At 38.0% G+C, this 26726-nt stretch overlaps 1 protein-coding gene across 5 annotated transcripts in view; it reads right to left on the reverse strand.

The window, feature by feature from the left end:
• The window catches only part of pus7 (pseudouridine synthase 7), a 59520-nt gene that overhangs the window by 24579 nt on the left and 8215 nt on the right, over window positions 1-26726 (reverse strand). For 3 of the 5 annotated variants that reach the window (XM_060843148.1, XM_060843150.1, XM_060843149.1), the window contains exons 2-6: window positions 19748-20232; window positions 18699-18783; window positions 17663-17764; window positions 16074-16218; window positions 666-777 (exon numbers count right to left, since the gene is read on the reverse strand). In XM_060843148.1, coding sequence (XP_060699131.1) covers window positions 666-777; window positions 16074-16218; window positions 17663-17764; window positions 18699-18783; window positions 19748-20232 — 929 coding nt within the window. Of the gene's footprint in view, window positions 1-665; window positions 778-16073; window positions 16219-17662; window positions 17765-18698; window positions 18784-19747; window positions 20233-24237; window positions 24333-26726 lie in introns of all 5 variants that reach the window. The other 2 variants (XM_060843147.1, XM_060843146.1) reach the window with 1 other exon arrangement.

The raw sequence follows: 26726 nt of genomic DNA on the forward strand, positions 1-26726 counted from the left end.
TTTAGGTAAAGAGGCTGTTGTCCTTACCGGATCTGGCTTACATGTGAAATGGGGCTCACTCTTAACTATTTTCTGAAATGGCCTAGAAAGCTACTCAGTTGTATCCAAGGAAAACTCGAGATGGGCAATAACTGCCGGCCTAGGTTGCAAAGCCCCCACAACCCACGAGTGATTTTAAAACATCCAAAATTGATCAGATTATTTACAGTGCATGCAATCAAATGCTGAAGTTGCACATTATCAAAATAATTACTTAACCAATGCATTTTACTGAACTTTCCATGGTAGCCTTGGAAAGGCTTTCCAAAATAGTCAAACCTATCATACTGCCTGCAGGTGTACCATATAAACACATTGCCAGAGCATCAACACTAGTTGCCTCCTCCTCTCCTTTCCCTGTCTTTATCTGCCTCCAGTCCACAGCTTAAATCTTTTCCCCATCCATCATATTTCACATTCCTCCCTCACATTCCTATTATACATATTCTGCGTGACCTCAAAATAATGCAACTTGATGCAACCCCCCAATATAAAATAATGATCTACCAATGTGTATTAATGTGCGTGTATTTAATTGATCTTTATTTAGATAAACTGTAAACTAGAACAGTCATATCTTTCTGTAATACATAGTAACATTTGGTGTAAAAGAGATGTAAACATACCTTAGAAATTTAGACAATACATTAATTGCATCCATTGTGTCCTTGTTTTCTTTATAAAGTACAAAGTGGCAGTAGGTCCCCCTGTTTTTGGGCCACGAATGCTTTCTGGGATCTTTGAAAATAAAACAATTCAGTAAGCAAAAAAGATGATACAACAAATCTTTTTCCCTTCGGCCAAAACTTCCTCCATGAATAGAGTGCATGTCAATTTAAAAACAATAATTAGTGCATAAAGAAGAAAAACAGAACCTGATTAATTTCTCAAATTCAATTTGCGATCTATAACTAAAAATATCCACGATAAGTAGCCACTGGATTTAGAGAGAATTTATTATAGTATGATCTGTTCTAGTTTACTATGAAAATGATAGATCCATAGTACTGCATATCTGTCAGGGAATTAAGGTACAGCAATGGAAAGAGTGCATTCAGTTCATTGAGCTTAAGCCAGCTTTTTGATACATCAAATTAACAGACAAGCACCCCTGCTTTTATTACCCTTTAAATGTTTTCCTTCTATTCTTCTACTTCTACTCAGTCTTATAGTTAGTAAGAAGGATTAAAGTAAAATTTGTCTGTATCTTTCATGAGAGCTATCGTTAAAATTCTTAAATCTATATATCACTTCAAAAAGATTTCCAAATGAATAGAAAATAAATTGTAAAAAGTACTTACTGCAGTATTAAATCTTAAATAACTAATGTGTGCGAATGAATGGAAAGTTATAATATGTCATGGCATACAAGATTTCAATTTTGTTTAACAAGAATTGTTCACACTGTTTGTTCATACTCACTAGCATATTTTGACCAGAACAAACCATTTAATGATGAAACGTCCTACAGTTCATCAGAACTTTGTCTGAATCACTGTTCTTGAACATTTTGCTGCATAAAGATGCTATATAAATTAAAGACGTATGATGCCAGTTTCTTTATCATGCTATCCCCTCTTAAGTCAGTTGACTACATCTTGGAGTCAGAACATAATTGATTCAAATCCTACTCCACAATGTCAGCTGACACTCCAGTGAATGTTGCATTGTCAGAAGTATCATTCTTTGCAAGAGGTGTTAAAGTGACGCTTCAGCTCCCCATTTCAGTGCTGCAGGTGTTTTTCCTTCGGGCATAAAATCCCTTCCTCAATCACTAATACAAACAAAGGAATGTCCTTCATCTCATTGCTTGAGGGAATTTGTTATCACCAAAAGAGCTTCTGTGTAATTTAAATTAACATAATAAATTGCTATAACATTCTTGTTTTCTAAATAAATCATTGTTTTAATACGCGTAGTTTTAGTACAAACTATATTTGAACATGGGACTCCATACAATTTTCTAAAGCTTTTATATGCAACAAAGAAATTGGAGGTTAAAATTTACTACTAACCTACCGTCATTAAAAACCTGACCATTTATACTCAGTTTAAGCTAATGTTCTTTTTCCATTTAAAGATAAAAGGTGATATATACTATCAATTTAATCTTTTTAATGGAATTAATTTGAGATAAAGAGGGTTAGATTTTCAACTCACAATTCAAAAGAAAACCGTTAAGAAAATTACTAAGTACAATGTGATTGAAGATACTGGTCACTCATAGTGAAGCATAAAACTGGCTTTGTGTTCCTTAATAATAAATTGTAATTTAACTCAACGACGCAGCAAACATTTAGCAAGTTCAGTTCAGCAGTTTTCAAATTAGTATCATATTACCTTCCTTATGACAAACAGGAGCTGTACCTTAGCAACCAAACATTACATTTAAGTCAGGCCAACAAACCTTAGGACAGACGTTTCTAAGTAACATTAGATCAAACCATAATACAGAGGAACTTTGATTATCCAGCATTCAATTAACCGAATTTCGGGATTATCCAAACAAGATTGCAAGATGCTTGGCTAACTATGTCATCCGGCATTCGATTAACTGAACAAAATACTCCCCGCCCATGTCCTTCAGATAATCAAGGCTTCTCTGTAATGGGCAATACATTGAGGTTTCTGTAATGCAATCAATTACAAATTCAGTCAACAGCCATCTTTTCATAAGTTTATCTGTAAAGTTTTGATTATTTATATGGTAATTTCTAGAATATTTTTAAAAATTGGTCAACCATATAACGTAGTGCTCTTAATTTTACAGCTTCAGAGAATAATCTTCACTTTGGCAAGCTGTATATAATGGTTGACATTTCTTTTCAGTGGAATGAAATATATCTTACCTGCTGCTTTGACCTCTGTCCAACCATTGAAAAGCATAAGAAGTATAAACAAAGCATTATTTAATTTGTAGAACGATATGCCAGTGTGGGTGTATTGCAAGTGGCCATGCAGGAGCTGCAGCTATGAATGGGTAAAATATGCGAAGTACGGAGGTCATCAAGCAGTCTAAATAATACTGTTCTGACCCTCACCCAAATTAGCTGTAAGTTTGTAATATCATTCGGTTCGCGATCTCCCACACATGCACATCAGACTACTACTGACTTGCAACTTAATTCACTTTCAAAAGATTTTCAAATCAAAAATGCAAAAGTATGTAATGAATGGACGACAATTATTGTTTGAGTATACATGATCAAAGATATTGACGTAATTTGCCCTCTGTCGATTCACCATTTTCTCAGCTATATGCAATCACTTTGCACAATTGAAAGATTCATGGAAAATATTGTTGGTAGGTCTTAGGAAAAATTCTCATTCTGTATTAAATAGCTTTGATCTCCAAATGAAACAAAAATAAAAAAAAGTTTAATTTTCTCCCTCCAAATAATAAATTTCCAGTCTTGATTGAAGCCCAATACAATTATCTTGCTTGCTTAAAAATGAGCAACTGATTCAGATGATTCATGTTTTCTTCGCTTTTAAAAATGAAAAGAAAATCATTTCTCCAAAGAACATGCTCCTTTTATGATTCAAATGCAAGCACAGTTTATCTTTAAATCATGTCCACTAGATTTAGAATTGGACAACACACATTTGTTACAGTAAGCCATCACTGGCTTTTTAAAAAAGCAATCCGGTTTGTCCTATTCCCTTACTCATTCCCGACATCCCTTCACTGTCTTTCTGTTTCTTGTACTTTTTTGATTCCCTTTTAAAGGCTACCAAATTATCTGTTTTAACAACATCATTTGGCAGTGCAAATCCTAACCACATTTTACATAAGAAGTTCCCATTATGCCTGACTCTTTTGCCAATTAGTTCAAATCTGTATCTTCTGATTATGGATCCTTCAAATCATTAAAAACAGTCTCTCGCTCTCTCTTCTTCCTTCTCTGCTTTTAAGTAGGTATTACATTCTATCCATACATCAGTTTGAGGGATTATTTAATGGGAACTATTTTAAGGTAGGTGAACACAGCAATAACTCTACTTTGTTAATCTCTTTATCACATGCTTCTCGTGCTGGCAATATTTAATTTGAATTTTGAGCATATATTCTGGACAGGCACTTCGGTGTAAGGAAGAGTCATAATCTCAATGCCAATTTTCAAATTCCAAAGTTAACTAATTTAGTTCAAGGTTCACACCCAAAAGCAATCCTATTAGTTAGTTCTTCCTCAGAACAGCTAATATCTGACAAAGCAAGGAGGCTGTCTGTCCCTGCCTCAATTCTATTTTCTATTCACCAAAGGCTACCATAAGAAGTCACAGAGCTATTCACACATTTGTTTTTGTTTCCCACTTGGTTAATTTTGCTATGAGATTCCATAGGTATTTGACTATTCAAATATACTTCAAATCCATTGCTGGGAGGTCACCTAACCATGACAGAACATAAGACAATGCTCAATTCTGATATTATCCAGTGTCGAGATGAGCAGTTACAGGCTATGGAGGTCATTGTCTTCAAATTAACAGTAGAAATCCTTCAATTTTATTCCATTCTGAACCAAGGATCCCGTAGCTATTCAATGATCTTGATTATAAATACATAAGCAAATTAAATTCGAAGGGTTCCTACTGTTGCTTGGTATATCAGTAACTTTTGCCACAAAGGAGGATGAGGACAGATTAGCCAACTATAGTCTGAAAGCTTGCCAAGACACTCACACTAAGAATGGCTATATGGTCAACTGCTCTCAGGTTCAGAAACATCTCCTGCAAATTACAAAGCTGTCAGAACAAGAGGAAAATAAATAAACCTTGTAAGGGCATAGGCCTTTTTCTTTATGTTAATATTATTTTATGTTAGTTAATATTATATACACAGCGTTCTGTGGTGAAAATTTGTGACAAAGAAAACTAGTTAGGACTATGATTTGGAGATGCCGGTGTTGGATTGGGTTGTATAAAGTTAAAATTCACGCAACACCAGTCCACCTTTTGGACTATAACCTGGTGTTGTGTGATTTTTAACCTAGTTAGGACTAGTTACTGACTGCTACTGTAAATATAATACAAGTTTGGATTGTGTTATTAACAGCAAATTATAAATAATGTTTACCATAAGTTTATGAAACATCTTGATACTGCATATTTGCTGACACTAAATGCTTCAATACAGTAAAAAATACATTCATAAAGTAAACAGAAATAAATCATTCATAACACTAATTGCAAGCACCAATGAAAAGTGAGTTGTATCACAAAACATCCTGAAAGGTTTTGCAGTCACATTGGAGTTTGAAAATTGGTCTGTTGTCTCATTACCATACATTTCAACTTGCATTAGTTTAATTATGGACAATATTTTCATGAAGTACCAATTAATACATGTCAACCTATCAGGCTTTAGGGCCTATCAGTAGGAGAAGGTGCTACAAAACAACTGCACCCAAACAACTACCTTTAAATAAGAGCTCCAAAGCAATAGAGTAACAGATTTTCTTCAGCTCTTTAAGACAATACAGTAACAGTACTAAATGCAGCACATTTCTTCTTGAATTCTTTCCCTTAAAATACCTTTATAATATCAATATTTTCCAAAGCTTTGAAAAGTATTGCTAGTCCACAGATTTTTCTTTAAAGATCAAGGTCTTTAACATTTTGTTTATGGCTGTAGTTTTAAACATAGCTGTTTCAATCAGCATGTGGCTGTTAATCAACTCAGCTTTGTTCTTGAATATCTGTCAAGCAATCCATGATTGTGTTAGATTACCTCGAAAACAAGTTACTGTCATATTGTTTCCCATGAACGTAATCCCTGTCGTTATCTTAATTTTGAATCATTTCTATTTTGTCGCAGCTGATAAGTCGTTGTTTAACATTTTCCAATAATTAAGGGGTTTTGCAGGGCTTTGTCCTCTCTCTTCTAATTCCTTTACATTTCTAATATCTTCCACTGCTCATCAACTGGCCCTATTCCTTTCCTCAAGATTATATTATATCCAGTGGTCACCTTCAGATTACATGCTTTCAGTGCTCAAGCTCCAGTTCAGCACATGAACTACATCTTCTTTACATTGTGTGCTCCCATGAAGCAATGAAATCTTGCATTAATCTTAGTGGAGATCAATTGCCTTAAAAAAAACTATTCTTTGGAAGAATGACACAACAGAACTTTATATTTTAAGGCTTTACTGTCACAAATAAACTAAAAGTATCATTGACTAATTGCTATTTCAGTCAACAATTTATATTTTAAACTACAAAACAAAACTTTGCCCTTTTACATTTACCACAACAAAAAATCCCACTCCTAATCAAAAATACTTAATTCACTTTTCATACAGCTTCATCAAAAACTACACAAATGTACAAGTCTACCTTTTTGATTGGACTGTGCTAATGATGTGGTATTATTCTTCACATGCTTTTGCTTCATCCACAGGAAGTCTTGGAAATATGATTCTGGTCTGACATCTTTTGTAAATTTTGTTTTGCTACAAGTAAACAATTGACTGTCAAAGTAGAATCTGTGATATTAGTTGACATTAATCTTGTTTGACCATGCATCTTCCCCTTTCCAAGCTGGAACTATTAGCTTCCCACATATTTAAAACTCCCTGTGTCATCCCTTTCACATCACGATTTCAACTTTGGAGCCAGTTCTGAAAAGATTTGAACAATTTTATGAAAGCTTACTACCATAAACGTGAAATAACTGTAGCATGTGATGATCAGAAGAATTTCTCAAAAGTAGACGAAGTCACGAGTTAGTACAATCTATGCCGAATTTGGGATTTCGATTTGAATTAAAACTGTTCAATGAAAATAAAGACAACATTGCAAAACATTAGGATTATGAAACTAAACTGTGTGCACACGTTAAATGGAAAATCTGACCTCACAAATTAGCCTTGTAGCTTATCATCATGCAATCAAACCATGAACTGAATATTATCATATTCTAGCTAAGTGCCAAGTTTGTTGAGTTTCTTGGAGAGTTTCTCTCCTTGAGGTCTGGTGAGGTTTCTCACCATAGCATGCCCAATTCAGCTCAATAAACCCTACACCACTGCTATCGTGGCACACTCAACTGATGCTAACCTGGTTCTATTTCCCACTTACCATTCCTGAAAGAACTCACCACTGATGGGATATCATTGAATATACCTTTACCCTGCCACAGGCCCACTGTTGGGCACACAGCTCAGCACATCAAGTCTGGAGCTGCCCTGCATGGTGAATGATATTTGCCAGAGAAAGGGTCACTAGCACTTGGTTTGTAGACAGGGGTCTGGAGGTCTGAGTGAGCAGATACAGAGCATGGCCATCCTCCACTCCCAGGATCAGCAGTGGACATCATGACACCAGAACCTACCAACCTGGGCTGAGGTTGCTCTGCTGGTCAAAACCGCCTCAGTCATATGGAGGAATGCCTAGCAATACAGGAAAAAGATCAATTACCTTCTCCACTTTGTCAAGGTAACACTCATCATCATCTCTCTGCTGCTTCACACTTACTCACTCTCTGTCAGTGTACCCATCTCACACCAACATCCATGCTCTATAACTGTCACTACTACATGCAACATCTTCCCACTGTTGCTCTCATCCATCCTTACACCACCAATCCTGCATGTCCTTTGTGCTGCCTACTCGCTCACTCCAACAACTCACCAATTTTTCCCCACATGCACTGGCATAGAAGTTGTGCCTCCAATTTGGTCCTCATTCAATCCCTCCATTTCTTTCTTTCCAGGTGAAAAGAACCCAAAGTAGGATATAAATTGCCGAGATGGGTGGTGTGCTGACCAATATTCCGCTTCTCATCCCTACAGGAAAGTGACTATAACTGCCCCAAGTGGCTGCCCCAAAGGTGATACAGTGGCACAGTAGTTAGTCCTGCTGCTTCACAGCACCAAGAACACGTGTTCAATTCCAACCTTGGATGACTGTCTGTGTGGGGTTTGCACAGTCTCCCTTGCTCTGTGTGGGTTTCCTCTAGGTGATTCAGTTTCCTTCCACAGTCTGAAGATATGCAGGTTAAGTGGATTGGCTATGCTAAAAATTGCTCCATGGTGTCTAGAGATGTGTAGGTTAGGTGGGTTGTCATGGTAAAACCTATCATGGAGTTACAGGGAAAGGGTATAAAAGCATTTTGGAGGGCCAGTGCAGACTCAGTGGCCTCTTTCTGCACTGTCAGGATTCTATTATTCTATGACTGACCATGTCCAAGCCTCTGGACTGAATCTGCAGAATGTGCTTGATTTATTGTATGGGGTGGGGGGTGGGGAGCACAGTGGCTCAGTGGTTAGCACTGCTGCCTCACAGCACCAGGGTCCCAGGTGGGTGACTGTCTGTGTTTACACATTCTCCCCGTGTCTGCATGGGTTTCCTCCAGGTGCTCCAGTTTCCTCCCACAGTCCAAAAATATGCAGGGCAATGCTAAATTCCCATAGTGTTTTGCTCTTTGGAGGGTGTGTGTGGACTGGTTGGGTCGAAGGGCCTGTTTCCACACTAGGGAATCTAATCAGGACCTACTGTGAGGATAACTGTAATTCACCTTTCCACACGTGCAAAAGTCATGTAAGCCTGGAAGCTCTGGCTGAGGGGACACCAAAGGGAGGGCAAGGGATGCTACAAGCATAAGCTTGAGGTTAGTGAGCACTGAGAATGCAAGCAAAGAATCTAGACATTCAGTCCAGTCCGATCAGTGAACTTGTAGCAGTATTTCAATGCTAGTTGTGTTATACCCATCCTGCAAATGGATGTGCGGCACGGTGGCACAGTGGTTAGCACTGCTGCCTCACAGCACCTGAGACCCGGGTTCAATTCCCGACTCAGGTGACTGACTGTGTGGAGTTTGCATGTTCTCCCCGTGTCTGCGTGGGTTTCCTCTGGGTGCTCCGGTTTCCTCCCACAGTCCAAAGATGTGCGGGTCAGGTGAACTGGCTATGCTAAATTGCCCGTAGTATTAGATAAGGGGTATGGGTGGGTTGCGCTTTGGCGGGTCGGTGTGGACTTGTTGGGCCGAAGGGCCTGTTTCCACACTGTAAGTAATCTAATCTAAAAAAATGGATTGGGAAAGTATCATGAGGGTCCTGAAAAGTTGTCAGGTGTCAGATGCCAGCACTCATCGAAGCAAGGTCCATGCAGCCGGTGACACAGGGTGTGTCCTGAAATGCGATTGCTTGGTGTCTGAGATAGTGGACCATACATGAGTTGAAATTGCCAGACTTTCACATCCAGGGTTGCTGACAGTTAGTTTCCACTTTGTATTTAGTAGGACTGGAAACTACACATTAATGAGGCAAGACTTGCAGTTGTGAAGTCTCTACAAGCAATAATTCCCTAAATAGGGGATTAATAGATTCCCCTTAATAGACATTTTCCCGTGAATAACGAGAATCTTGTCTCACCACTGGAATTCTTGTTCAAAAATGCAATGAATTTCTGCTGAAGTCGAGAAAGATCTCACCCGACTTCTCACACAACTCTCCCATCCTTAGCCTACATCATTCAGACCTCTATAAAATTCTGCCCCATATATTTTTGTTTAAAAAGTTTTCTCCACATTTCCCTTTAAATGCTCTTTGTGACAAAAATAGAATGTGGAGCAAATACCAATTTTGGTAATCTACAAAAAGTCACAAAGAATCAAAAGGTCAATGGAAGTTAGAATAACACAATTTTCTTAGCATTAGAGACGTGTGATTTCCCCTTGAAATAAAATTTCTCCTTCCCATTTACTGTAAAAGCATTATTGTGGGCATGAATTGGCAACTCAATATTCCGTGCTCTGACTTTTTAATATTTCAACTCCCAAGCCAATTTTGTGCAACAGCTTTTAAAATTTTTAATTTGAAGGTTGTTTAACATTATCCATAAATGTATCCTCTTCAAACACTCTCAATTAAAAACCTTCAGTTAAACAAAAATAAATATTGCTATAATAATGTGGAACAGAGCAAATTTACTCAAGGTCTGAGAGAAGATTTGTAGCTCGGGTGCTCGTTGTTGTGGTTCTGTTCGCCGAGCTGGGAATTTGTGTTGCAGACGTTTCGTCCCCTGTCTAGGTGACATCCTCAGTGCTTGGGAGCCTCCTGTGAAGCGCTTCTGTGATCTTTCCTCCGGCAGGAAAGATCACAGAAGCGCTTCCCAGGAGGCTCCCAAGCACTGAGGATGTCACCTAGACAGGGAACGAAACGTCTGCTACACAAATTCCCAGCTTGGCGAACAGAACCACAACAAAGAGCAAATTTAGAGCACAGAAAGAGTTGAGTCAGTGGGCTGAAACAGAAATTTTTCAACACGATCCCACATTCCAACTTTAGTGCTCTGTTTTGTAGGTTACAACACTTGAAGTCCTTACTTAAGTATGTTAAGTGTTTTTCCCGATAGCATTCTTTTCAGTAAACTCAGGGCTCTCACCAATTTTCTATTTTTTCTTCAAATTACTTTAAAAATCAATGGTCTCTATGCAAAGGAAATCATGAAATAAAAAACAATCTTGATTCCTCAAAATTTACTTCAATTATGTTTCCCTTCAGCCTTCTCTGATCTAAAGAAAACAATCATAACCTATCCAATCTTGCCTAATACCTAATATTATTCACCTGCAAACATCAATTGCGAATCTCCTTCAAGCCTGTGCCATACATTCACTGATGGATAAACATTCTTGAATTTGAAGAGAATTGTACAAAGCATACTAAATGTAGTCTACCTATTGTTTACTATATAATCTAGTGCAAACCCCATGATCTTATACCTAAGCTCTGGCTAATAAAGAAAGGTATTCCATACAGGTCGTTCTGGTACAATGTGAATTGGTTATAATGTGATTGACAAATTGTGGATGCTGTTTAGATAATGCAAACTTTCTACTGAACAGGCATAGCAATTTTCTATAGCAATCTTCTAAACCATGATTTTCCATAGTGGTTTTCTATAGCGCAAGATCGTAGAGGAAAGCAACTATCGCATTATAGCAGAACAATCTGTATTCCTTCTTAAACACTTTGTCTACCTATCCTGTCACCTTCACAAATTTGCATTCCAAGATCGTTCTGTTCCTTTACACTTATGGTATCCTACCACTTATTGCATATTCCTTTGCCTTGTTTGTCTTCCCAATGAATTATTCACACTTCTCTAGATTGGAGGGTATTCACCACATACTTGCCCACTGATCAATACATTTATGTTTTTCTGTTGATCTGCAGCTTCTTTCCTCACTATCAAACATGTACCTTTTTTTTAATGAACATTTTAAATAGAACTTTTACTTATTTTTCAAATTGCGCTCTAAGTTCTGGTGCAGTTATCAAGTGACCTTCACCACCAAATTTCTGTTGCTCAACTGCATTGCAGATATGCTTTCAAACTTATTACCAAGTTCAGAGACCAGTGAGAGTTATTAATTATGCAAATTATTCTAATTCATGCTTTTGACTTAGCATTTGATGTATGTTGCTGGCTAAGTTATTGACCAAACCAAGAGTCACACTTAATTGACAAAATCAAAACAATCACACTTCCTACAATAGATAATGAAAATATCTTCACCTTATTAAAGTCATATTTGATCATATTTGCTGTTCTAACAAAAATAACTCAAAACAGAAATCATAAAACATCACAAAAATAACACAAAAATGATTCAGCACATGGCAGTCAACATGGCACTAACTAGCCTAATCCCACTTTACAGCATTCTGCAGAGCAAAGTACTTTTTAAATGTGTTAAGGATTGCTTCCCCATCCCTCTTTCAGCTTGATTTCTAGATCTTTACTGCCCTTTAATTCCTTTCAAAACCTCCTGACATTTACCCTAAATCTTACCTCCAATTATGGCTCTGTCAACCAAAGATATCAGGGCCTTCCTATCCATTCTATCTGGAGCCTTATAATTTTGTACCCCTCAATTAGGTGTTACTCTCCACCCCCTCTATTCAAAACAAAATCCCAAGCTTATACAATCTTGCTTCATTACTAAAATTATTTAACACAGGCAGTGTTCTCCAAGATCTCTTCTGTAACCTCTCCAGTGTTACATCTTTTCCACAGTAGTGACTGAAACTGCACTGTGACATAGAGTCATAGAGATGTACAACATGGAAACAGACCCTTCGGTCCAACTCGTCCGTACTAACCAGATATCTTAATCTAATCTAGTCCCATTTGCCAGCACTTTGCCCATTACTTCTAAACCTATCCCACTCAATACCCATCCAGATGTCTTTTAAATGCTGTAATTGTATCAGCTCCACCACTTCCTCTAGCAGCTCATTCCATACACGCACCACCCTCTCCGTGAAATGTTGCTCCTTAGGTCCCTTTTATATCTTTCCGCTCTCATCCTAAATCTATGCTCTCTAGTTCTGGACGCCGACTCCAGGGAAAAGACCTTGTTTATTTATCCTGTACGTACCCCTCATAAGTTTATAAACCTCTATAAGGTCACCCCTCAGCCTCTGACGCTCCAGGGAAAACTGCCCGAGCTTATTGTCAGTATACGTCCTGCTTTGATTTGCTTTTCTAAAATACAGCACCTTGTATTTATCTAAATTAAACTTCATCTGCCATTCGTCAGTCCATTGGCCCATCTGATCAAGATCGTGTTGTACTCTGAGGTACCTTCTTCGCTGTCCACTACACCTCCAATTTTGGTGTCATTTGCAAGCTTACTAACTTCACATCCAAATCATTTATATAAATGATGAAAAGCAGTTGAACCACTACCAATCCTTGTGGCACATCACTGGTCACAGGCCTCCAGTCTGAACAGCAACCCTCCACAACCACCTTCTGTCTTCTACCTTCAAGCCAATTCTGTATTCAAATTGCTAGTTCTCCCTGTATTCCAGGCAGCATCCAAGAAAGAGGAAACTCGACATTTTGGGCAAAAGCCCTTCATCATTGTTTTTACCTCCCTGTATTCCATCAGATATAACCTTGCTAATCAGTATCCCATGGGGAATCTTGTCGAACGCCTTACTGAAGTCCATATATATCACGTCTACCCCTCTGCCCTCATCAATCCTCTTTGTTACTTCCTCAAAAACTCCATCAAGTTCATGAGACATGATTTCCCACACACAAAGCCATATTGGCTATCCCTAATCAGTCCTTGCCTTTTCAAATACATGTAAATCCTGTCCCTCAGGATTCCCTCCAACAATTTGCCCATCTTCGACATCAGGCTCACCGGTCTATAGTTGCCTGGCTTTTCCTTACCACCTTTCTTAAATAGTGGCACCACATTAGCCAACCTTCAGTCTTCCGGCACCTCAACTGCGACTATTGATGATACAAATATCTCAGCAAGGGGCCCAGCAATCACTTTCCAAGCTTCCCACAGAGTTGTTCGGTACATTTGATCAGATCCTGGGGATCTATCCACTTTTATGTATTTCCAGACATCCAGCACCTCTTCCTCTGTAATATGGACATTTTTCAAGATGTCATCATCTATTTCCCCACATTCTATATCATGCACTTCTCCACAGTAAACACTGATGCAAAAGACTTGTTTAATATCTCCCCCAGCTCCTGCGGCTCCATACATTGGCTGCCTTGCTGATCTTTGAGGGGCCCTATTCTCTCCCTACTTACCCTTTTGTACTTAATGTATTTATAAAATCCCTTTGGATTATCCTTAACCCTATTTGCCAAAGCTATCTCATGTCTCTTTTCTGCCCTCCTGATTTCCCTCTTCAGTATATTCCTACTGCCCTAATACTCTAAGGATTCACTCAACCTCTGCTGTCTTTACTTGACGAGTACAAAGTGAGATCTGCAGATGCTGGAGATCACAGCTGAAAATGTGTTGCTGGTCAAAGCACAGCAGGTCAGGCAGCATCCAAGGAACAGGAAATTTGACGTTTCGGGCCAGAGCCCTTTATTCCTGATGAAGGGCTCTGGCCCGAAACGTCGAATTTCCTGTTCCTTGGATGCTGCCTGACCTGCTGTGCTTTGACCAGCAACACATTTTCAGCTGTCTTTACCGGACATATGCTTTCTTCTTTTTCTTAACCAACCCTTCAATTTCTTTAGTCATCCAGCTTTCCCTACTCCTACAAATTTTCCTTTCACCCTGACAGGAATATACTGTCTCTGGACTCTTGTTATCTCATTTTTGAAGGCTTCTCATTTTCAAGCCATCCCTTAACCTGCGAATATCTGCCCCCAATCAGCTTTTGAAAATTCTTGCCTGATACTGTCAAAATTAGCCTTTCTCCAATTTAGAACTTCAACTTTTAGATCTGGATCCAGTGTTTTACACATTTTTAATCAACCTGTTCAGATGTGTGATGATACATGTAGAGTTGTTGAGCCATAACGGGCTACAACTCAGAAAAAGGCTCTTCGGCTTATCAAGTCTGCATGAATGAAAAACAATCAACTAAGTACTCTAATCCAATTTTCTAGCACTTGGTCCATAGCCTGAAAACCTTAGCAGCATTATTGCATGTCTGAATACTTTTTAAATATTGAAAGTTTCTGCTTCTAAGACCATGGTAGGCACTGAGTTCCACATGCTGAAAATGTGTTGCTGGAAAAGCGCAGCAGGTCAGGCAGCATCCAAGGAGCAGGAGAGTCGACATTTCGGGCATGAGCCCTTCTTCACTGAGTTCCACATTCCCACCAATCTCTGAGTGAAAACATTTTCTTACTCACATTTCCTCTAAACATCCTGCTCCTTACCTTAAATCTATGGCTCCCTGGTCAGTGACTTCTCAACCAAGGAAAGAAGTTACTTCCTGTCCACTCTATCTATGCCCCTCATAATTTTATACATCTCAATCGTGTAGAGTTGAATTCCTACATTGCCCTTAATGGATTTTTATGTAAATCAATATGGAGAACACAGCTGATTTACTGGTGGTAGTTAATAGATGGAAAAGACACCAAGTGGCTTGGTTCAAGTCCCACCTGCTCCAGAGATGTGCAATAACTTCTCTGAAGAGGCTGATTAGAAAAACAAAGTTCTGTAAAAACAAACTGAAAAGATACCAAAGGCGATTTGGTGATGGGAAAAAAAACCTTTCACCTGTATGAAACAGCATTTCTGGATATTAAAAAAGCTGACTTCCTTGGAAGGGTTCTCGTGCAGTGGTAGTGTCTCTACCAGTGGACCAAGAGACCGGCATTCAAGTCTCACCTTTATAATTGAGTCCTGAAATTTCCCTTCATTAACAAATTTACTGCTTCTCTATTCTTACTGCCAAAATAGGCAAATTCACATTTATTCAAATTATATTCCAACTGCTAAACAGGACATGTACCAGAGTGCATATATATCACTCTTCTTGAAAGATTATCAGAAAAGATGTCTACAACCACATCTAGTGAAAAATATACCTATTTTGTCATAAACTTACCAATGGACAAGCATAATTCAGTATGAGCATGGCCTTAGTGAACATAATTTGAATTAACACGTAAATATTAAATGGCCACTAAATACTATGCCTTCGGGAGTATAAGGATCTGCAACACCAAAGGTGCTGTACAATTTGTTGTATACCTTCCGTTTTATTTTGCTGTTAATTCAAAATCTAGAACCATGCTCATAATTACTGTTCAGCCACCAGCACAAATTGCATACCTCACGTTAAGATTTGTGAGAGATGTTGGTTTAAAAAAATACCCATGCGTGAGCAAGGAAAAAAAATACATGCAGGATGCATGCAAAAGCTGTCATGAAAAACATACAGAATTTTGGACTATCAGTATTACGATGCATTCTGAAAATAGCATAAAGAAAATTATCTTCTAAAATGTCACAAAATAACTTTTGATAGAGAACAAACAAGAATATTCAGTTTGAAAATTTCAAAATAAAAAAAAGAGAAATATTCAAAACAGATTAACTCATCAAAAATAGGCAGTGTTTCAAGTTAGCACATGAACATTTCCTTAGGAAGACAAGTTCAATTTTTAAAGTTAAGAGTTATTTGAACTTGCCAGCACACCAACATTGAGTTTCAGTCGTTTCATTAAAAAACATAACTTTAGGAAATTTGACAAAGTATCAAATCCTTGGAGATCATCCACTGGATAAAACTTACTTGCCAATGCAGTCTTCCCAGCAACGTGATAGGCTACAATAAATTTTTTTCCATCTCTTTCTTCAGTTTTAGTCTCTAGCCCAGGAAAGAAACTTTTCACGGCCTGATGAATAATTGTTCTTTTTTCTTTAGTATCTTCAATTACCTGTTTAAAAAGAAAAGCTTTGAGGTATTGAAGATGAAAAGAGTGAGAAACAGAGGGGAAAATAAGTCATTCAACAGGATTAAGTTGGCAAAAGGATTAAAATGAAGCAAAAAGACAAACATATAACCTCAGTTAGTAGTAATATTGTCTAACTCTAACTTTGTAAGCATTTTTCCAAAGAAGTTGTCAAGTTAACAAGCAAGCTCTTCCAGCCACTAGCAGTAGAAATAATTAAAGCCTCCTTTTATAGACTGCAAGTGACACCTTGTAGAAAAGATTTTTTGAAAGTATAGAAGTTTTATTTTCACTAAATAAAGACAGAATAAAAATTAAGTTTTTGCAGTCTTATTTTCCTGTAACTTATTTGTTAACTGTTGCAGAATAAATAGCAAAAAAAGCAACTCTGTGTCTAAAAGGCATTCAATTGTTTAGTGGTATAAACTTGAATATCTTACAATTCCACAATAGCAAATTGCATTTATATAGTGCCTTTATTGCAAAAGAACACCTCAAAATGCTTCAAAGAAGAGTTATTAACAAAATGAAATTTGATATACAGCCATAAAAGGAACTATGAGAACAGTTGACCAATAGTTTGATTAAAGATGTCAATTTCAAGAAGTCTTTTCTAAAGGAGGAAAGAGAGATTGTGGTGGGGTTATTTAGAGAGGGAATTCCACAGCATATGATCTAAACAAATGAAAGTATAATCATCAATGTTGAGCATTAAAATCTGGGATGCTCTTAGAAAGCTGTGGCACTGGAGAAGATGAGAGACAGGGAGAGAAACAAAACCATGGAAGAACTTGAGAACAAGGATGAGATGTAATAATTGTGTCTTCGCTAAGCAACTGGTTAGACTAGATGAACCAACACAGGTTATAGAATTCAAAAGTAATAAAGTTGGACTAAACAAATAATAAACACATAATCAGGCTAGTGGTCACCATAATATAAAATGAAGATTGATTTCTAAATTGGTTAAGAAAACTGAGAAATTACAGCGGTCAAGAAAGACTGAACCTGCAGGGTCTTCTTTTTCTTTAGAAATAAGACTACGTGGGTGACCTAGGAGAGGTTTTTAAAATTTTGAATAGATTAGGCAGGGTCAAATTAGAGAGACTGTCTCCACCTGTGGAAGAATCAAAGATTAGAGACTAATATCTATCTAATATAATATATATTACATACGTGAGTTCTTAATAACTAGGGAAATAAGCAAAAATTTCCATACTTAGAGAGTGAAACTCAAGAGCACAGGAAGTGATTTAGGTAAATTTGATTATATGCTTTCGAAAAAAAATCTAAGTATGATGTGCTAAAAGGCTGAGATGGGAATGATGGAAAGGGAAATGGTTCATGTGGAGCATATAACACCAGCACAGAAAGCTGAACAAAATGGCTTGTACATTCTATATAATTCTGAGGAAATTTATCTTTATACCTCTATTACAACAGAGTCTTCCTTATTCTTAAAGTGTTGAAGATCTTCTAAATGCTGCTTGTCTTCATCGGACAAAATGGAAAAAATGTCCTCCGAAGGTTCCTAGAAGGTTGTTAAAGATGTTATAAAGTTTAATCATATGGAGATATTTACCCAAGGGTCACAGGAAGGTGGGGGAGGGGGTGGGCAGAACAAGAGGAGAAAAAATCAAAATAAAGAAACAAAGAGTAATTTTTTTTCCCCTCTGACCATCTACTACGTAAAGACTCTCCTCACAGCATGCATCTTCTGTTGCTAACAGCACAGGCTGCAGCCCTTCCAATAGAAATTTTAGACTTTCTACAATTTGTAAACAATGCATGGTGTCTATCATTGCAATCTTCCTCTTGTGGGAAATGTGCTGCCTTTGTTTGCCACCTCTTATGAGTGTCATGATCAATCACTGCATGGACAACTGTGCCTCCATGAGTGCAAGAGGCAGTACACATTGGTCCCCAAAAATATCCAAGGTAGAAATGAATTTTAAAGTGGGGTGAAATCAGTGAGTGAAAACTATGTTTGCCTCATGTTAAAACTAATTTTCTTCACCAACTTATGGTCTCTCCTGGACAAGTTCTGACCAAAAACTGCATATGCCATAATTGCTCAGTTACTGAACATCTAAGTCATACAAACATAAATAAATTGAATGCTCAGTATGTTGAAAAAAAATGATTTTTCAATATTAAACAAACAAGTCTATTGTCCATCCAATAAACATGCAATTATAAATTCCACTTAAATTCTTCCAATTTAAGTACTACAGCTTTCAAACCAAAATTTAGAGAACTTTCCTGAAGAGAAGACTTGTTGTTGTCCCCCATAGAGTTAGATGCAAAGTTACCACTGCAAATTATTTATTGTGGAAGATCAGTGGGTTGTTGCTGTTCAGTTAATATGCAACGTTCAGTTCTCTTTCATGCAATTTCATTAATTTATCTGAAATGTTATTCTGCCACCCAAAATCCTCAGCAGAAAACACAGAATTATTTCTTACCTCATCATTAGCTGGTACAGACAAATCATCCAGAACAACTATTTTGCCATCCTTGTTTATTTCATGAACAACAAAATCTGAATACCTATTTAAGAAAAAGTAGAAGCGATTCAGAAAAGTTCCAATTTCTAAAAAAAGTGAACAAGGGTACAATATAATTCATGAAATTAGACAAGGAATGTCAACACCTATGACATATAATTCAACAACTTGTTAAATTATAATTCAAAACAATATGTTAATTCAATGAAAATACTTTTAATCGGTCAGACTGGCAGTAGGTTTGGAGCTTAACATTGGAGTGAAAATTCACAAAGGATATTTTACTGTACAGATTAATGCCTCGATTGGAATAAATGAATTAATGAAAGTACCTAGTTTGAGCTCAATTTTTTTCATGGAATAGTCTACTTCAAATCAACAGTAAGTTTCAGTTAGACTTGCTGAGAATACACTTTAGACAGCACTTAAAGAAATTCGTCAACTGAAAAATAGATTAACTGTACTGACATGTTTTGGGTTTTAAACTTGAGAACAACAGGTGCCTAACAGGTTTAGTTATTCATCAACAGATCTGGTATATCTGCATCATCTTGCCTTCATTAAACTTACCAACCATTCTAGCATCATTCTAGATGCAAATATAATCTCAGGCTCCTTTTCTCTAGGTTCAATAAAGTACACAAATGTTATAATGAACTCTTCAATTACCATCGATTTCTACTCAACACAGAAGTCAAAGTAATATTTTTTATTTTGCACAGTAATATTTTTAGCTGCAATGCTGCAGTATTTAATGGGAAAATGAAGGGTTTTTTAAAGAAAATGTTATTATAACTTAATTAAGGCTATTTCAACTTAGAACTGTGGTGATCAAACTATTTCAATGTATCTGATTTGACTTTTTTATCAGCTGGTCAGGCAACAGCAGCAAATATGTTCAACTGACATTAAAACTAATTTAAAGAAAGCGCTAATGATTTCACACAAAAGAATATGAATTTAACTGCCATTTCATTTAAATCCACTTCAACGAAACACAGCTTTACCTTTCCTTTAGAATTCCTGAGAAACCTTGGTGAGTGCTGACAAATTTTGTGATTCCAACATCTTGCTCAACTAAGCCATATTTCATCATATCAGCAAAACTGTCTCCATCACCTTCTTCATCTTCCTCAAACACAGCGTTGTCTATTTCTTCCGCACCTTCTTTCTCAGTATTCTCATCTGGTATAGAAGGGACTGCTTGCAAACCACCTTCAAGTACTTCAGCATGCTTATTAATACCAGACTGGTCTGAAGATATACCAGGTTCTGAAAGCTTGATCCTTTTGTACTGTTCAGTTTTGGTTTGTTCTTCATCACTGAGCAGAGAATGCTTCTTCGCTAAATTATTTGCTTCCTCCACTTCCATTTTGTTCAAGGCTATGTAGACAGAACAATTTTTTTCAAAATGATTCCATATATTTGTTGATTGATGGACCTTCAGGGGCACATAGTAGAATATCTTTATAAAAACTAGTGTTCCAAAATCCTGAAGGAGGAAAAAAATTACAATCAAAAATCCAACAACATTTTCAGTAATTACAAGGAGATCAAACAAATTTCAGGCTAAACTTTTGAAGTGGCGGTGCCAGTGTCGGACTGGGGTGGACAAAGTTAAAGATCACACAACACCAGGTTATTGTCCAACGGTTTGATTTGGAAGTACAAGCTCGCGGAGTGCTGCTCCTTTGTCAGGTAGCTAGTGGGGTAGAATCATAGGACACAGAATTTATAGCAAAAAGTCATATGTCATACAATTGGTGCGATATATTGAACAGACCTAGATTGCTGTTTAGTTTTTCATCTTTTAAATTGGGTTGCAGGTTTTGATTCATTAATATGTAAATCCTAGAACTTCTTTCAAGTCACATTCCTGAGATAACTTGAGGTTTTATAAAAAAAAGGTGACATCTCAGGTCAGACAATGCATTAAAAGTGTGAGGCTAGAGTCTGTGTATATTCCAAACTTGAGTCAATGTATTTGGAAATACAATTTTGTAAATGCAAATTCACCCCATAGATTTGTATGTGTGCATACATGCACGTGAGGGAGAAGGCGTGTGTATGAAGGAGAGAGTGTGAATGTGTGCGTGTGACTGTGTGCGCGCGTGCGCGCATACTTGATAGTGTGTGTGCATGAGTGTGATGGAGTATATGCCTGTGAGTCAGACACCACCCACCATGTATGCAGCAAATACTCATGTGACTTGGTCAACGTTGTCTCTCTCTTACGCTGTAGGGAAAGGTGCCCTGAGGCATGGTACACTGGCGAAACAAAGCAATATGCTACAACGGATGAATGGACACCATGCTACAATCATCAGATAGGGATGTTCCCTCTCAGTCAGGAACACTTGGCCTCGGATCTTCAGGTCACCGTCCTCAAGGTAACAATGCAGAGTGGCTGAGTAGAGGCTGATGGCCAAGTTCGGTACCCATGAGGATGGCCTCAACTGGGACCCTGGTTTCATGTTGCACTATAGATGACCCCCAATACTCTATACTCTCTCTCTCTCTCTCTCACACACACACACACACACACACACACACACACACACACACACACACACACGTAGACCCTCACGGTCTCTCTCAGACACGTGCACGTGTACACACACACACTCCATTACGCTCATGCACACACTCATTCAGATGCATGCTCCCTCACAAATTTCTCCCTCACATGCACGTACACACACGCAAGTCTATGGGATGAATGTGCATTTGCAGAACTGTATTTGCAGATACATTCTGTTTTGTTCAGAAAGCACACAATCTGTAGGCAGTCAATCCATGTGACATTTCATAAATTCCTACTTTGCAAATAGAACCAATCTGACTCAAGACTGGGATACAGACAGACTCTAACCTCACATCTTAATGCATTGTCTGAGCTGAGATGTCACCTGTGTGATAAAACCTTAAATTATCTCAGAAATGTGACTTGAAACAAGTTCTGGGATTTACATATTAATGAATTGAAACCTGCAACCCAATTTAAAAGATGAAAGACTTAACAAAAGTTTTAAAATGAGATTTAAGCTTCCTCTAAAAAGCATCTGAAATAATAATGGAAGTTAGAATAATAGGGTCAACAACAATAGAACATTGAAGGATATAAGGAATTCTTAAGTGTTCATGTTGAAATAGTCCCAACTTCAAATGCTCATTGTTCAAGGACAGTGAAACATTTCAGTGTGCAAAGATAAAGGTTTAAACCACACTTTGAGTTTTTAAACTTCACCTGTACTTTACATCAGATGTCATAAAGTGTTTTTAAATGCATCTACGTCTACTCAAAACACTTTTTTGTAAGGAGCAAATAGCATTACTTCTTTCTACCTGCCCTCATTTCTAGCTCATGGACAAACACATCTTAATGGAACAATTCAAGAAGAATATTGGTACTGAGAAGTGCACATGGTTCTGTTTCTTTCTTTGAAGCATATCAAGAAAAGTGAAATCAAGTGACACCCAGATATTCGCACATGTGGACATCAGGAAAAGCAACTTGGTGTTAAGTTGCTTGCTTCCTTCTTGCGAGACAGACTCTATTCACAATCTCAAAAAAATGCAATTGAGCAAAAACAAAGGCAATCCAGTACTAAGATTACTGTTTTTTAAGATTCTAGAAGGAAGCAAGTAATGTAGGTTGTAACCAACCATTTCACTTTATTCAAAACAGTAGAGATTGAGGTGGTGGTGAGAAAATGGTGAAATTTGGCTAGCTAGCACTGAGTTCTGGAGCTGTAATGTCATGCTGAAACTACACAAGCACACTTTGAATATTGTATACAGTTCTGGTCGCCCCATTACAAGAAGGACGTGGAAGCACTGGAAAAGGTGCAGAGGAAATTTACCAAGATGTTGCCTCGTAAGGAGAGAAGGTCTTGTGAGGAAAGGCTGAGAGACTTGGGTCTGTTTGCATTGGAAAGAAGAAGGCTAAGAGGGGATTTGATAGAGACAAACAAGATGTTCAGAGGATTAGATAGGGTAGACAGTGAAAGGTTTTTTTCTTAGGATGATGAGCTTGTATGAGGGGGCCTAGCTACAAATTGAGGGATGATAGCTTTAAGACAGATGTCAGAGGCATGTTTTTTACTCAGAGTGGTAAGGCCACGGAATGCCCTGCCTGCCAATGTAGTTAACTCAGCCACATTAGGGAGATTTAAACAGTCCTTGGATAATCATATGGATGATGATGGGATAGTGTGGGGGGATGGGTTTAGATTAGTTCACAGGTCAGCAGAACATTGAGGGCCAAGGGGCCTGTTCTGCGCTGTATTATTCCATGTTCTATGTAGGCAAAACAAAACACCTGAAATGCCTTGGCCCAGTAATCCTTACAGCAACTGTCCCAGCGTGAGACTTTGTTGCCTTGACGATCCTCATAAAGGCTTCCCATTTCTTATCCAGTACAATCATTGTAAACAGGTATTTCTAAACGAACACTTCATAAAATGACATATCGGACTGTGGAATCTGATTCAGGTTGCAAACCCTCCAAAAACATATGTAATCCAAATGTTCTTTTTCCAATTTAAACCTACACTTTCTATCTTCATTATGACCTTAAGTCCATATATCCATGCATTAACCCCAAAAAGTAATTTCACATTATTAGTAACCTGTGAACCAACATGTCTGAATATTTACTAGATGTAATCCATAACCATTAAAATCATAACCCCATACCCAATTCCAGCTCATTTATATGTAAACAAGAAAAGCACAATCTCCTTATTGACCCTAGTGGACAGCACCGACTCTTTCTTTCCACTGAGAAAAACACCCATCTGTCTCCTATTCTTTAAAGAATTACATATCCAAGTTTCTATTTTTAAAAATTTATCCATAGAATGTGCACGTTGTTGACTGGTTTTGCATTACCAAACCCTAATTGCCCTTGAGGTGACAATGGAGAGTTGCTTTCTTGAACTATTGAAAACCATTTAGGTGTTACGTGGGAGGGAGTTCAGGATTCTGACCCAGTGACACTGAGGAATGGTGATATATTTCCAAGTCAGGATGTTGCTCTTGTCCTTCTAGATGCAGTGGCCATGTGTTTGGAAGGTACAGACTAAGGAGCTGTTTTCGCTGCAAATGCACACAGTCTGCTCCTGAGCATCAGTGATGGAGAGACTGAATGTTAATCAATGTGGTGGCATTTAAGTCACAGCTTTATCCTGGATGGTATCAAGCTTCTCAAGTGCTTTTGGAGCTGCATTCATCCAGTCAAGTGGTGAGTGTCCCAAAACACTTCTAATATTTGCCTTGCTGACCATATACAGGCTTCAGGAAATTAGGTGGTTAGTTATTCGCTGCAGGATTCCTAGCCTCTGCCTTGGTCTTGCAGCCACAATCTTAATATGGATAATGTAGTTCAATTTCTGGTCAAGCTCAATATATTGCTAGTGAAGTATTTAGCAACGTTAATACAACTGAATATCAAGGAGCTCCAGTTAGTTTATCTCCTGTTGAAGATGTTCATTACCTGGTACTTGTACAGGACAAATGTTACTTGTGACATCAGTCCAAACCTGAATATAGTCAGGTTTTGTCGCATTTGGACATGGACTCCTTCCGTATCTGTGGATTTGAGAATAGTACTGAACATTGTGCAGTCATCAGCAAATATCCCCATTTCTGACCTTATGATGGAGGAAGGTCATTGATGAAGTAGTTGAAGATAGTTTGAGCCCTAGGACACTACCCTGAGGAATGCCTGCAGAGTTGCTCTGGAACTGAAATGACTGACCTCCAATTACCATAATCAATTTCCTTTGTGTCTGGTATTCCAATATTCCCAGTGAATCGAGTTTTGCTCGGGCTTTCTAATACCACACTTGGTCATAAAGCATGGAAGGAGAACCTTAGGTCCAACCATCCATGCCAATCATGTTCCCAAAGTAAACTAGTCCCACCTGCCTGCATTTGGCCCAAAGCTCTTCCTGAAGAAGGGCTTATGCCTGAAACATCGATTCTCCTGCTCCTGGGATGCTGCCTGGCCTGCTGTGTTTTTCCAGCACCACACTTTTCAACTCTGGTCTCCAGCATCTGCAGTCCTCACTTTCTCCAAAGCTCTTCAAACCTTTCCTATTCATGAACTTATTCAAATATCTTTTAAACATTGTAACTGTACCTGCATCCACCAGTTTCTCCAGCAAATCATTCTACACATACAGTCATAGAAAGGTACAGCATGAAAACTGACCCTTTGGTTCAACTCGTCTATGCTGATCAGATATTCTAACGTAATCTAGTCCCATTTGCCAGCACTTGGCCCGTATCCCTCTAAACCTTCCTATTCATATACCCATCCAGATACCTTTTAAATGTTTTGATTGTACCAGCCTCCATCACTTCCTCTGGCAGCTCATTCCATACATGCACCACCCTCTGCATGAAAAAATTGTCACTTCGGTCCCTTTTAAAGCTTTCCCCTCTCACCCTAATCAGATACTCTCTAGTTCTGGACTCCCCCACCCAAGAGAAAATATCTTGCCTATTTATTCAATCCGTGCCACTCGTGAGAGGTTTACCAAATCACGAGAAGCATGGATAGGGTGAATAGCCAAGGTCTTTTTCCCAGGGTAGTGGAGTCTAAAACTAGAGGCATAGGTTAAGGTGACAGGGAAAAGATTTAAAAGGGACTTGAGGGGCAACCTTTTCCATGCAGAGGGTGGTACACGTATGGAACGAGTTACCAGAGGTTGTGGAGGAAGTGAGTACAATTACTACATTTAAAACGCATCAGAATGGGTACATGAATAGGAAGAGTTTGGAGGGATATGGGCCAAATGCTGGCAGATGGTACTAGATCAGTTTAGGACATCTGTTTGGTGCAAACAAGTTGGACTAAAGGGTCTGCTTCTGTGCTGTATAACTCTATATAACTCAGTGTTATCCTTGACTTCCTTAAGTTATGGACAATATTTCACATATTTACAGTTCCTTTTCCTCTTGGGAATATACTCAAATTGAGAGGTATTTAGCACCTCCCTAAGCATTTGCCACTGTTCTTCAACTATCCCGCCCTTTCATATTTTTGTCCAGTCCACTAGGATCAACTACTTCCTCAGGCCTGTATATTTACCTTTGCCTAGCACTAAAACACTAATATATGATTCTGTCTTTACTCTTTCAATCTGAATTTAACTCCAGATGCAGTGTCACCAGTGCCCAGAAAATCTGAAGCATAACCTCCATACTTTGTATTCAGTTCCCAATTTAATATTTGAATTTCTTTCCTAATTACTTAGTGTCTGACGCTAGTCTTTTGTGATTTACACACTTGATCCCAAAGTCTTTTTGCACTTCAAAGCTTTGCAATCTCTCACCATTTAGATAACATTTTTTTAAAATCTTCCCAGTTATTCTCACACTTTCCCATATTATATTCCATTTTCCAGATTTTTGCCCCATTCATTTTGCCTATCTGTATCTTTTGTAGTCTCCTTATATCCTCTTCACAACTTGTTTCCGATCTGTCTTCGCATCATCAGCAAATTTGGAAACTGTACCTTCTTTCCCTTCATCCAAATAATCTACATAAATTTAGAAGAGTTAAATCCCCAGCACTGATCCCTGTGGCACATCATTTATTACATCTTGCAAAAACTGTAAAAGATTTCTGTCTGTCTGCTGTCTGCTTCCTGTTAGCTAGCCAATCTTCTAATTATACCAATCTGCTACCCGCTACACCTTGAGCTTTTATTTTACATAGTATCTTTTGATATGACACTTTATCAAGTACCTTCTGGAAATCTAAGCACATTACATCTACTAGTTCCCCTTTATCTACAGTAATTATTACTTCCTTAAACAACTCCATTCAATTGGTTAAACACATTTGTCTTTCACAAAACCATGTTGGTTTTGCCCGATTACCTTAAATTTACCAAAATTCCCTGCTGTAAGTTTCATAATGGCTGCTAACACTTTCCCTATGGTAAAAGTTAACCTAACTGGCCTGTAATTTTT

Source organism: Hemiscyllium ocellatum, chromosome 23 (assembly GCF_020745735.1).
Source record: "Hemiscyllium ocellatum isolate sHemOce1 chromosome 23, sHemOce1.pat.X.cur, whole genome shotgun sequence".
Taxonomy (NCBI): domain Eukaryota; kingdom Metazoa; phylum Chordata; class Chondrichthyes; order Orectolobiformes; family Hemiscylliidae; genus Hemiscyllium; species Hemiscyllium ocellatum.